The 13756-nt window shown below is 44.2% G+C and overlaps 1 protein-coding gene and 1 long non-coding RNA gene across 5 annotated transcripts in view; one reads left to right on the top strand and one right to left on the bottom strand.

The window, feature by feature from the left end:
- Positions 1–13756, bottom strand: part of LOC133481281 (uncharacterized) — a 100806-nt gene that overhangs the window by 14824 nt on the left and 72226 nt on the right. For 3 of the 4 annotated variants that reach the window (XM_061780448.1, XM_061780451.1, XM_061780450.1), the window contains exons 6-8: positions 12243–12353; positions 7791–7932; positions 3698–3878 (exon numbers count right to left, since the gene is read on the bottom strand). In XM_061780448.1, the coding sequence (XP_061636432.1) occupies positions 3698–3878; positions 7791–7932; positions 12243–12353 (434 nt within the window). The remainder of the gene's footprint in view (positions 1–3697; positions 3879–7790; positions 7933–12242; positions 12354–13756) is intronic. The other variant, XM_061780449.1, reaches the window with a different exon arrangement.
- LOC133481285 (uncharacterized) overlaps positions 1–13756 on the top strand; it is a 46854-nt gene that overhangs the window by 12902 nt on the left and 20196 nt on the right. Inside the window, exon 2 of the long non-coding RNA XR_009789505.1 lies at positions 7771–7914. This is a non-coding gene — a long non-coding RNA (uncharacterized LOC133481285). The remainder of the gene's footprint in view (positions 1–7770; positions 7915–13756) is intronic.

Below are 13756 nucleotides of genomic sequence, written 5' to 3'. Positions count from 1 at the left end.
AAATGTCCTTTTTCCAAAACGCAAAGACCTTTTTCGATATTTCCTACTGCCAACGTAGTTAAGTGAGCAGCGCAAAAAAATGAAAACTATTTTGCGACTGGAGAATGTGTGGAAGACGGATGGACAAACGGACAGCCATGAAGCCTGCCAGCGCCTCACAGTAGGATCTCTTAATGCACGGCCGTTTGCCACTCTAATTCAATTAGCCCGTGTCAATCATCACTGCTGCGCTATCAAAACGCCTCACGCTAACATTTGCACAGGGGCCCCAATATCAACACGCGGCAGTCAACGACAACACTTACCACCCGTCTCTCCGGGAGCGCCGATAGACGTTCGCACGCTCGCTAAACCCTCCGCAAACCGATTTCAACTGGCATATTTTAATATTAGCGGCGGGAAAGTGACGCAAAGTCCGGTGACTCTAAATGGGCCGTTTGAGTCAGGGTAAACACATTTAAGCTGTGAGGTCAGAGGCCGCCACACCGCGCGCGGCTTGATCATTCGGTCCGAATGTTTAACGTCCCGCTAAGCCGTTTGGGAAAAACAAGCGCACCGCTCGTGTTGACTTTGGCAGCGGACTGTGCGGCCCGGCCTTGAAACACAGAAATCAAACGCTCCGTCGTTAGCGAAATGGAAGTACAGTGAACCCTCGGTCAGCGCGGAAACGCGTCGCAGATCCACCCGCGGTAGGCGCGATGCCGCGATATTGTGACCCTGAGCATTTTCGTAGACAGACTTCAACTCTATCCGGTATAAGTCCGACCTAGTTCCGCATTCGGCAAAACGGGTCTAAGCGCTTCCATCCGGTCCGGATGAATGGCGAAGGGGACCGACCGTAACGAAGCAACCGTTGGGACTTTAAACGTCTACGTCTTATTAGAACGAGCCACCAGACAGGACAATATTTGATGTTGAGGCTTCATTCGTGTTTACATGTCTCATGTTTGCATCAATAAATGATATACGTGTTTCTGACTGTTGTGCAAAGACACCAGCCATCAAGAAAACCACATTTGAGTAAGTTCAGCTTTAAACAATCACATCATCAAACTGTCGTCATGCTCATTGGCACGGCATAAACAGGAAGTCAGCAATACGCTATTCCGGGCTCGATCGTGTGACTTTCCGCACGGAGCAGATTCAGTAAAATGGGTTTGTTAGGACCCGACATACAGCACCAATCGAGCATGTTGGTGATCAGTGTTCAGCGGGAGCATTCAAAATAAATCATCTCACATGTAATGGAAACTGATCGAGAGAGTAATGATTGTAGTGTGGCTAGCGCACGAGACGAAAGTGCGTCAGGAATGATCAACGGAGAAGAAGGACCCTTGACACCTGTGGGTTAGGGTTTCAAACTAAGATTTCAAGGCTGGATTAGGATTGGCAAATTTAGGGTTTCAAGTTAGGGTTTCACGCACGCAGGGGTTCGAACGGGTTTTAAGGCTGAGTTAGGATTTCAAAGAAGGGTTTCAAGCCACGAAGACGTTTTCAGAGTCAAGTTTCAAGGCAGGTTTAGGGTTTTAAGCTAGGGTTTCATCCGTGGATGAGCATTTCTAGACGGGCTCCGGGTTCCAAATGAGCTTCTCAAGCCTGGGTCAGACTTTCAAACAGATTTCAGGGAAAATGTGCCCGATTCCACATTTGCACTCTTGCAAGCTCCGCTTCAACAAAACCTTCATAACAAGCCGGATGGGATCTCTCCCCGGGAAGTGCCAATACATCGGATTTCCCGTCGAACGTACCCCGGCGGGCGTTGGGTCTCTCGGACGCGGAGATTGATGATCGGCCACGGCTGCTTGTTTGTTCTTGTACGGAGCAAACGAGGTGTAAATGACATGTTGCTCCAAGCACATTGCACAATGGGCTTCTTTGGCACAGCACTTGCCGAGTCGGCGTCCTCACAGGGGACCGCCGGTCCTGATGTAAGAATGTTTAGCGAATAGATGACCCCCCACCCCGCCCCCCCACGCACGCCGCTTTGACAGTTCGCTCTCATTAAAGACATGAATCACTTCCAGCGAGGAGAGGTTTGCTCATCGCTCCGAGGCTGTTGGGGGACATTATGAACACCGAGTCGGGTGCCAGAAATAGAGCAAGTGATGTGTCACGACGACCTCGCGGTGACCAGCCCGGCCCCTCGTCCCCGTGGAGGGGATATGCGAACTCATTTCCAGGAAGAAAGGCCAAAGAGGTTTTTGTCAGCAGGGCCGAGGGGTTTATCCTCCAAACGGGTTCGCCCTGCATTCCGCCGGGAATGAGGATGAGAAATCGATGGAAAACAAAGTTGTGACCCTCATAATATTATCATACATTTATCAAGTTGTACAATCATGACGACGCTCTCGGTACGCTCACCTTCTCCAGCGCGACGGTATGATATGCACAGCTCCGCCATTACATCGGTGGGAGAAAATGTGTCATTCAATGACTCTTGCTTTTGGAAATTTCCACGATTCTAATTTTGGTTACGTTCGGAAAATAGCTGCAAAAGCTCCGACGCTTGCGATCGGCTCCTCTCTGGTCAAGCGCCATTCTGCCGCAGTGTCAAACATGACACATTTTTCCAAATACGACCTGGAGCACCACCTTGCGAGATTTTGAAAAAGGTTACACTCATAGTTCCACTTTTGAACACATTAAAGAACATTAACCTTTGAGCAGTTTCTGCTTTCTAATTTTGGACTTTTTTTCGAATGGACCATTTACTTTTTCCAATGCAAAAGATGTGGCTCGGCTCAATAAAGGTTGGGCAACGCCGGCATAAATACGTACGCCACGTTTTCATCCATTTTCACTTCCCGTGGGTGGAACGACCAAGTGTCCCATTACTTTCGCAGGATGCAGTCACTTGTGCCGTTTAGAAATAATAGTTCATATTAAATCAAGAGCTTTCGCATTGCCAGAGTCTTTTAGCTCACTCGTCTCGTGTGTGTAAATAACGTAGTATGGAAACGGAACTTTTCGTGGGCGAAAGTGAATGTTGGCGACGTCTGTCCGACCACATCGGCCGCCCGAAGCGCTGAAATACACGACAGAATATTGGGCTTAGAAATAGTAAATGCGTGAAATATAGCCACGTAACATTCAACCCCCCAAAAGATTTGATAAATACACAAATACAAAATATTTATGTCGTAGGAAAACCTGATTCCTGATTCCCCGCCCCCCAGTCGTAGTTGGAACATCATTAAATATACAGAAAACTACATTTGTCAACTTGCTTTTGACCTAGCCGTGGTCTCCGGCGGATCTGAATGACGCAACTTCCTGTGGATCATGTGACTTGTGGAATATTGAATTTTTTTTTTTTTTTTTTTTTTTTTACAATCAGGACTGAGTGTAAAGTTGAATTTAAACTACAGTGTGGGGCCCCCCCGCTATTCGCACCGGGCCGGACCGCGATAAGCCGAAATTTGAATAATTCATTTGATGTATGAAATATGCAATCAGATCAATGTGGAGAACATTTTCATTTATTTAATTTATTGATTTATTTGTGGTAAATTGTATTGTACATTTCTGCACTTTATTTTCTACTGCAGACAGTATTTACCACAAAAATTAAAATCAATTCAGGATATCCACGCAACAGCAAATCATGAAAAGGCAAATTTCTCTGCGAATAACGAAGGGCAGATTCCCCCCTCCAAATCCACAAATAGGTAAATATGCGGGGGTCCGCTGTACTCACCCGTCTCTGGTGCCCTCCATGGCGGCCATGGGCGACAGGTGACGCGGGCTGTTGAGGTCCGGGTCCAGGCAGTGCTGTCGGGAGGGCAGGTCGGCGGCGGCGGCGGCGGGATTAGCGGCAGGGGAGAGGAGCTCGGCCGAGGCGCCGCGGTGGTGGTGGGCGCCGGAGACGGCGTACAAGCCTTGAAAGACAAACAAAAGCTAATTGGCGGAAGGTGCCAAACGTACTCCGGGCATCTCGTCTTTCGGCACATCCGAACGACTTCTGACGGCAACCGGGCTTTTGTTTTGACAACCTCCGTCCGATCGCATGAAATGTTCTCTTTTTTTGCGTGCGTGTGCAATTTGTAATTGAAGGTGGGCTTTTGTGCCGCCACGGGGGGCGAGCTTTCAGCTGCTTGTAGTTAGTACTGAATAATAAACTCAAATGTTACATGTGCAGCAGAAGGTTTGAAAGGAAGAAGAAGCGCTTTGTTTAGTGTTTTGCAATCTTTATGGAGCCAACGCACAGATCGATAACTTAATGGCATCATTGCCCGAGTCATTTTGGAACGTTTTCGGGAAACAAGCACAAATACAAATTCAACTAACATGATGACTGAGAATCCACACAGTCCAAGCAAATCATACATTTTTTAGCAAGCACGTTGGTGTTTTCTATTGAGATTGTGTCACTGTGTTCAAAATGACTTGCTGTTAGGCTAACGATAGCTTACATTTAAAAAAAAAATGTCATCAAAATACAGTACAAATTGAATACGTTTCCGTGAACACGCTTATGTCTCAAGGCACCACTGTACATGGGGACGGTCAAAACTCCTCAGTAATTTAAGACTACATGCCTGTGAGTATTGTGATAGTATCGGTCTACAAATATCCGTTGCTTAAAGGCTCGGAAGACTGCAACTCTGATGCTATTTATTAGCCAGTGTATGGCGTTTTGCATTGTTTGTTAGCATTAAGCTAAACGGACTCTTCTTAGGCAAAACTTTGTTTTTGTTTGAAATACATAATGTGTAATTTCCTTTGTTTCATGTTTAGTTTGACAGTAAACGTCAACTGGGACTTGCAAAAAACACGATACCTCTTTTTGTTTGTTTTTTTATTCTTCACTATCTGCCAAACTGATGCTTGTTGTGACGTTGAGTTCAGTGTCACTATACAATGCTTTGTTCTCGAAAAGTCTTAAGTCAGGTCGCTCTTATCTTAAAGCACCACTTTAACGGGCAATTACAAACCTTTCTGGGTGGGCGTCAGTTACTTGCAGATTTTCGCGATTAGTGCGTGCGCTGTGCAATACCATATCTGATAAATAACTTGCAATAAATTATTACCGTATGTCATATGTTAAAAAAAACAAGGTGCATAGCTACATACATGCGGAGATTGGCACGGCAATACAACAAACAATAAACCAGTTACTCCTCCTTTGGACCAATTAAAAGCTCTGATATCATTGTGACTTGTCATCACATAAAGTCCTTGCTTAAATCAAGTTATTTTTGCATTTTCTTTTAGAACAAAAGGTGAATTTTTTTTGCGGAATAAAGGCATCAAGGTGTAATATTACAAGAATACTTTTGGGGAAATTCACTTGTTAAAACATGACTTACTTCCTTCCTTAAACATTGACTTCAATATCATAACATGATGACTTCATCTTGAAATCTTCGAATATTCTCGTGAGATGACATTTTATCCCGACAAAATCCATCCTTATGTGACTTTAAAAAAGAGGGAAACTATTTTTTGAAGCTTTTTTCATTGTGCCAAGTCATCAATTAAATGTTTTTTTTTTGTTTTTTTTGCACATGTGACAGCAAAAACAGATTTTCACTTTTTGCTTCTGTACTTTGAGTGGATATAAAAGGTCTACACAGTGCTAGGTTATGATATAAAAGAAGTTGACCAAATCATTTCAGAACTTTTCCCACCATTGTCACCTATGACCTGTACAACTCAAAAAAAAAAAAAAAAAAAAAATTCCAAAAAATAAACTGCTAATAATGGGGATGCACAAGTGCGCACACCCTTTTATGAGCGGGGATGCGGCTGTGTTCAGAATGAACCAATCACATTCAAACTCATGTCAAATGGGAGTTAGCGCACACTTGGCACCATTTAAAGTGCCTCTGATTCACCACCCAAAACGTTCTGTTGTTCTAGTAGGCTTTTCATGACTTTTCTTTTTTTTTTTTTTTTTTTTGCTTTCAAGCAGATGCCTGATGTTTTTTTGCTAACAGTGAAAACTATTTGGAGCTATTCATCATTGCTTCCACTTTGTCCAAGGCCCTGGTAACTTCCAGCTAAAAAAAACCAAACAAAAAACAGCCCCCAATGTTTGGCATGTTGCTGCCGCCATCATGCTTCACTGTAGGGATGCTACAAATGTGGGAAAATGTGCTTTGATCAGGTCAGGGTTAAGCGTGTGTAGACCTTTTATATCCCCTGTAAGTACATTTCAGACAGTACTTTTATAGTCTGCGGATAATTGACGGCCATTATAATTGCATTGAATTTGTTTTGGTTTTTTAACCCGAAATTCTTGAATTAGCGGGGATAAAGCTCCACTAAATATTTTGGGGTTGGTTCCCTCCAAAACAGAAAAAACAAACGAAAAAATGGAAAAAAAAAAAAAAAAAAAAAAAGGGGGAGAAACCACTGAAAAAATTAAATAAAATCAGCGGATAGCGGAATCCGCAGCTTCCGAGTGCGATGGGGTCCGCTGTAATCTTTTCTACACAAGTACTGTATCTTTACTTGTATTTAAATGCAGAGTGAGAGTGAGACTACTTTTGCCACCTGTGCCAGCCTGGAACACTTAAGCCACGGCGCACCTTTTAGCGTTTCGGTGGATCCTTGGGGGATTTTAGCGCAACGTCCAGGAACAGAGGGTCGGCTCTGGTGAACAGCCAAAAGTCAAAGTCTCCTTTTGGACGCACAAAAGACATGTTGAGCGTACACACTTGTCAACGGTGCATTGAGTTCCAGCAACAATAAGAAGGCGCATCGGGGATTCTGGATGGCGTACAGGCACAAAACAAGGACAGATGTGTCCAGAAATACGGGGAGGCCCACAGGGGCAGGCAGCGCTCTTTGTCTTTAATATCTGCAAAATGCATTTCTCTCCCTCCTAATCCAAAGTGGTGTCAGTGCCCGCTGATGGGGGGGGGGGTTATCAAGCCAGGAAAAGGGTTTCAAGTCAGGGTTAAGGTTTTGAGCCATTGTCAGGGTTTCAAATGAGGGTTTTAAGGATGTGTTACGGTTTCAAATTGGAGATTCAGGCCAAAAGGTTTGCGAGCGGCCGCGTAAGGACCGCCGGGTTATGGTGCTGCTTTGGGAAATGACTTTCTTAAGGCCTCCGACTGTGCGCAGCGACCTGTTATAGCGCCACCTGTCGCTTCGACCACCGAGACGATATTCGCCCCGTCGTTTTGAATTGATGAGCGTCATTGCGTCCGCCGCTCGGACGCACGCACATTTATGCCATGTACAGTTTCACAATTTCAAGATTCCTATCACTACCATTTCAGCTTTCCCAATCCAATCATGTGATCAAAAACGTCATTTCCAGCTGTCAAATTTCAGAGTGAAAGAGAGTATTATGGTATTTTTTTTTTTTTTATATCAAACTCAACCTGAACAGTAGGTAAGGGTTGACATTGTCTCTTGTTGTAAGGATGCAAAGACTATTTCCATTCAGATGGTGATGGTGTAATTCCCCAGAAAACAATCAAATGGCTCCAGCGTGCACACCGGAATTTTTCAAAAAAAGAAAGAAAAAATTCTGCGTGCGCCAGCAGGCAGTGTTTTTGACAATGATCATAAAAAAGATTTTGGCTCACCCTAACTTGCTGACTGTCTGTTTACTGGCTCGTATTGCAGTTTGAGGTTGGCTATTGTTGACTGTCAAGAGCTCCACCATAATTCCAAAACTAGGTCCCCCGAGTAACGACGCGTCACGACTATACGCTAAACTACTATAGCAATTGAATTTCAAAGCAATCTTTTTGACAAATGATTATCTGCTTTTGAACTCCCGCCTCCTCCAAATGACAACATATGACATCCGAGGATCGAGCTGAGGCTCCAACCTGTGAACGCGTCTCGGCTCAGCCCTGGAGCGCAGCCTTCCTCGGTGCCGTACAGTTGCCGCGTCTGAGCCGAGGTCTGCAGGTGCGCCACGGACGCGCAGTCGCTCAGCACGTCCTGCTCCAGGTGAGGACACGGACGCAGCTGAAAACAATGCACAAATCATCACAGACACTCACACAAAGTACTCACGCGATTTGACTACGGCGTGGGAATGCGAAGTCGAGGAGTAGTCATACAAATAATAATGCGTACTTTCGCAGTGATGTCACGTTGAAAACGATGAAGCTACTTTAGACGACTAGTTCTCACACCAAGTACCACCTAAAACGAAAAAACTTAGCTCTCTTCGTACCACTACAAGTGTTAATAAAAAGGTTTCATTCCTAAAAATGACATTTCGTGTTGTAACATTATGCTTGAATATAGTCAAATACAAACACCTGGAATGAAGAATGCACTCAAAATGTATTGAGCATAAAAGTTGAATAAAAATGTTTTTTTAACTTAAAGGTAAATACAACTGAACTGTATTAAGGCAGTGATTCTTTAATGCACCACTAGAGGGAGTTAGCGTACCACTAGTGGTACTCATACAACTCTAATCGCTGCGTTAGATGATTTGTGCTGTAACACAACAAACAACTGAGGCTAAAAATTGGAGAGATAAAAGAAGAAAGAGGCCATAAGATTTTTGGTTGACTTTCATTAGCTAGCCAGCAAACACAACTCATAATAAAAGCAGAGATCAGGCCAATGTAAAAACCGACCGAGTAGGGCTAATACATCCAAACCATGCATATCAGTTAAGACCCCTCCATGCAGCCCGGCTTTCCCAATTTCGTGGCGCCCCCTGGAGGCCACGGCGCCCTTAGCGTTGGCCTATAATGCCTCATGGGCGAAAAAGTTAGAAAGAAAAAAACCGCGAGTCCGAGGGAACAGCTGCCTTGCGTTGTATACACCGGTGGAGTCCGCTGTTGAACATGCAGTCCTAAGAAGTGTGTATTTGAGGTACCAGCATGCTTGACTTTCTGTTTATCAGCCACAGCAAAGGCATGCAAACGGCCGCAAATGTGCACTTGGTTTGGCATTCTTTCATGTGCGCTTGTGATAGTCCATGTTGTTCTCATTGTCAGCGAGACCCCGCAAGCAAACAATCAGTCCATACTTTCGGCCAATACTATAAACAAATATTGTTTGTAAAGTCTCGTGTGTGCTGTAAAGCCCACATTGTTGTGAGCCAACTAATAAAACACACAATCACTGAGCCACGATGGAGTGCTCCACGGCAGAAACGCTCTCACGACAATTTAGCACGACTCGCTACCAAAAGTCGCGAAGCACGCATTCACTTGCGAATGAGATCAAACTAATGCGCCATAACCCGAAACCAAAATACATTGTATTTATGCCTACACTTCCCAACATACAAATTGAATCTTTGAAGTTGAACACAAGCCATAAATAAATATAACATCAAGTCAAACATACGTAAAACATCATAAAGCTATTAATTATATGAATACAGTGAACCAATGCTTAGAGCGGAAAAGTGCCAGAAATTGACGACCGCCCGCGGTCATGTTTAGAATTGCCTCAATTAATATTTCCAAACCATAAATATACCATGAACTTATGACTCTAATTTTCCAGTAACAACCCAGGCTCCTCCAAAGGTCAAGATGTAGCACTTGAACAACAGCTTCTTGACAATAATTGCTACTTTCTTATTAGCCTGGGCTTTGCCGCCATCTTGTGGCATCTTAGGGCATTGCAGAAAGAGCACCCAAAAAAGCCAAGTCGATTTGTAAAGAAGTGTAGAGAAACCACGACTAGGCAGGGTTCTCTGTAACTTTGGAACATTCGACAAGTGGGGAAAAAGGAAGGTCAGCACTGTTAACATTAAAACATAAAAAGAAGAATGTCTGACTCGCTCATCATATTTAGGATTTGATCTTGTTGTTCTGAACAAACTTTGCCGAGACTAATTTGCTGAGCTGCGCCGGCTTACTTTACGCCCAAACCGGAGGGACAAGGAACCAGGCTACTTCCTGTCCAGCCGCTTAGCAACCAGTAGCAAATACCAAATATGGGCAAGCTTGCGGTGTGTCACGACTGGGCCGCGAAAAGCAAAATGCAGTGTGTGAAGCTCCTTTTCAATTTGGGGCACAGTCGAAGCGCCCACCTCGTGCGGCGCCAGCCTCTGCGACACAGGGGCGCTCCGTACCCGTACCACACACACACACACACAATGAATGGGTCGGTTGACGCCACGCTGCGCTGCGGTTAGCGCACGCATCCATCCATTTTCTGTCGAGCATGTCCTCATTCGAGTCGCGGCTGAGCTGGAGCCTATCCCGGCGGACTTTCGGGTGAGAGTCTGGGCACACGCTGCACTGGATGCCAGCCAATCACAGGGCACAGATAGGCAAACAATCATTCACACTAGCAATCAAACCTATGGCCAATTTTGAGCAAGGGTGTCAAACTCTTTTTTGTTGCAAAACCATATCAATGTATAATGGCCTCACATTATTCCAATTACACCCAAAAGGGATAATACCTAGCAGACGCTAATGAAAACAATGGAACTTCATTTTATATTAAAAGGCTTGTAATGCTCAGTGTTATGAAAGGTTAAGACAATTTACAATTTTGGTAGTTGAGCAAGAAACATGAAGTTGACGCACGTGATTTGCGTTCGCGGGCGAGATCTGGCCCCCGGGCCTTGAGTTTGACACCTGTGGTTTCGAGTCTTCAATGAAACTAATATGCATGCTTTTGGAACGTGGATGGGATTCTAACCCAGAAACCCCAAACTGTGAGTCTTGAGTCATTTGTGTCCATTTCCAACGTCCTCTTGTGATGTTAACTTGAGCTGATATGTTTAAAACGAATCAAATGTGGCGCGGTCAATCACTGGGACACCACAAGGTCAACTTCAGGGATGTTTTCATTCATCGCCGTCATTCCAAACCTCCCAATCAGGCGCATGTGTCAGTCGTCTTCTTATTGCATAGAATTGCATTCAGCCTTTTGTTCCGACTTTTTTTTTTGCTTCCCGAGCAATAACATACCTCCGCAGAACTCTTCCAAGCAATCAAATTTGTCGGCGACTGGCATCTTTTTAAAACCAGCGTCATGGCAATACATTCATCGACACGGTCACCGCCGTGTTGATTTCCCAGTGTAACGAGTAAATGTGTACACAAGCTACAACTCCTCCCGGGAGTCATCCCTGAGAAACATTTATCACGCGTAATCGGCGCTACGCTTTCCAGCCGGCGGCGACGCTCCCAAAAAGCGCTTTTGCTGTGAGCGCGCAGTTAAGAGCGCTTGTGTTTGACATTTGTCCATAACATCTGGGCCACGAGGGGATTGTGCATTACGGCTTATTAAGAATGCTACGAGCGCACATGTGTTTCCCTTTACGAGCCCGCAGCAAACGGAACACATCACGCGGCCTGCCACTATCCACAACAATGAATCCATTCTCTCTCTTATTTACTCATTTCCAGTCAGGGAGAAGAATGTGCCTTTGACCGTGAACACAATGAGTTGCGCTCAAACCTGATCTATTGTGGCGAAAATGAAAGACAGGCCCGAGCCAAAGCCAAATTACTCCGGCTAAACTGCGATAATGTGCAAAATGCGATGTTTGACTTGGTGGGCAGGAAAGCAACGCAATGTACCGGAAATGGCACTCCGGCAGGGGTGGGCTGACTTTATTGACTTTATTGACTTTATTGATCCATTTTCGGACACGTGGGCCAAGTCGTTTGTACAGGTACATCAGCTCGATAAACTAGAATATGGTAGAAAACTTCATACATCATATGGAGTCAAACACATATTTTTGAGAGGGCAAATTCCAGCCTAAAATCATTTTCTTTGTTTCGTGACTGTTACGTAATATTCTAGTTCTAGCTAACTAAACGAAGCTATTGACATGATCTGATTTATTGAGATGTACCTGTAGGCGAGGTTAAAACTAAATATGCCACATCCAGCTGTGTCAAAAATTAAGAGCCCCTATTCAAATCAAATTGAAAAACGACGACACTGAAAAAAGACAAAATCTGCAGACTGACATTGAAAAACTGTTCAAAAGAAATATTGTGTAACCCACTTTGTTAATTGTTCAACGTACGCAGCAAGAGAATGGAATAGTCCGTTGTACGAGAGGGGAGGAGGGAGAGTTGGAAACAGTAAGAAATTAAGCATTTCCATGTACTTTTAAGCATGTCAATTAATACTAAAACAATAATAATTGCTTGAAATTGATTTTGACGAGATGTTTGGTGGCTGCTGGAAATAGCCTGTGTCCGCCATATTTTTCCCGAAGCGTGCATTACACACTTCTCCGATATTTGAATAAAAGTCCATCTGGTTTGAAGTGCAGGGAGATGCTGCATTTCGTCGTCGTCCCCCCCCCCCCCCAAAAAAAATCTTACCTTTCTACGCACCTGTTGCTCTTTGGCCGAGTGGATCTTGACGTGCTTGCGCAAGGAGCTGGGGTCGGTGTATCGCTTGGTGCAACCGGGGATCTGACACGCGTATGGTTTCTGTAAGAAGAAACAGAGTATTCCGATTTAGAAAGCAACGGGAATACAGCGGGACAGGGGATGCCACTGGGATCAAAGTCGGAGGAAATTAGATTTTGGGGGAAAGTAAAAGGTTAAAGTTGAAGTCTTACCTTCCGACTGTGGAGGGCACAGTGAATGTGAAGGAAAAGCGAGAGGGGAAAACAAGACAATTTATTCAGATACAACAGCCGCAACACAATTTGATTTCTCTGGAATGAGCAACGTCAATTTCAAAACAAAACATCCTGCTTAATTAATATAAAGTGCTAAACATATTTAGCAGATCAGATGTCATTAAAAGGGGAAGAGACTATCCAGAAAAGTGAATCAAGCATAATATCCAACCACTCAAACTTGTTTTTTTCCTGTTCTGGAATGCAAGTAAATAACCATCATTTCACATCTCAACTTATACAAAATAAAGCGTGTCATTATATTTTTTTGCAAAACAATCAACTGGAAAATTCACGCATGACAATAATAACGGTATTTTAGCTTTGTTTAGCAAGCATTATTTGTGTTAAAGAGCTGCTACAAACTGGGGTAACATAAAAGGCCATTTTGAAGTTCAAGTCGAAATTGAAGTTGAAATTTAGCTGGGATCAAATTTGAATACGCAGTGTAGCTGGATTTATGAGTGCCCAAATTTACACATTTTTCCAATGACGAGCCGTCGCTTGGTCGCTTTTTTTGCTTTGCGCTGAGTGAGCGCCGGAAACTCCGACCTTCCCAACATCCAGCCACCATCAGTTCACATTGGCTCCGTGGCAGTAAAAGTACAGCTATCTGTTGGCGCATCTGTTGGGGCATTTTCCTTTTTTTTTTTTTTTGCCCAATTTCGTGTTCTTTCCGACAAATGACAAGTGGAAAGTTGGAGTTTCCTCATCAATTTGGTTTCTCCTCCTTAGCCAAGCAAATATAGCATGTCGTATGGCAACCGGGCTTTTTAAAAAAAAATTAAATAAATAAAAAAAAAAATGTACCCCCTCTTCCCTTAACAGCAGTTTCCCCCCCCCCCCCCTCCTTCCTTCGGAACATAAGATGCCTATTAAAGTGTAAGTCGATCCAGGTCTTTATTAGCTGTGCCTCCTCGTACGTTGACGACCTCTGTAAATAAGCCGATTTTGTTATTCCAAGGCGCTTACGGTGCCACTCATCTGAGCCGTGTTTGTTTTGCAGCCCGGCGTGGCACGGCGCCTTGAGTGACCAAAATCAAGCGTGACTTCTGTGTAGAATAAATATCATTAAAGCTTAAAAATCATTTTCGTCTAAAGTGCTCTTGGCAGTGCGGGCCTTTTAGCAGGGTGTTAATGTGAAGCCGTAAGCAGCGCCCTCCCAGATTAGCTGTATCATTTGTCCTACTTGTGGAAAGAGTGGGCGGT

The sequence above is a fragment of the Phyllopteryx taeniolatus genome, chromosome 7, assembly GCF_024500385.1.
Source record: "Phyllopteryx taeniolatus isolate TA_2022b chromosome 7, UOR_Ptae_1.2, whole genome shotgun sequence".
NCBI lineage: Eukaryota > Metazoa > Chordata > Actinopteri > Syngnathiformes > Syngnathidae > Phyllopteryx > Phyllopteryx taeniolatus.
Note: the sequence above shows the minus strand (reverse complement) of the source record. Positions and strands in the feature narration are given on the sequence as shown.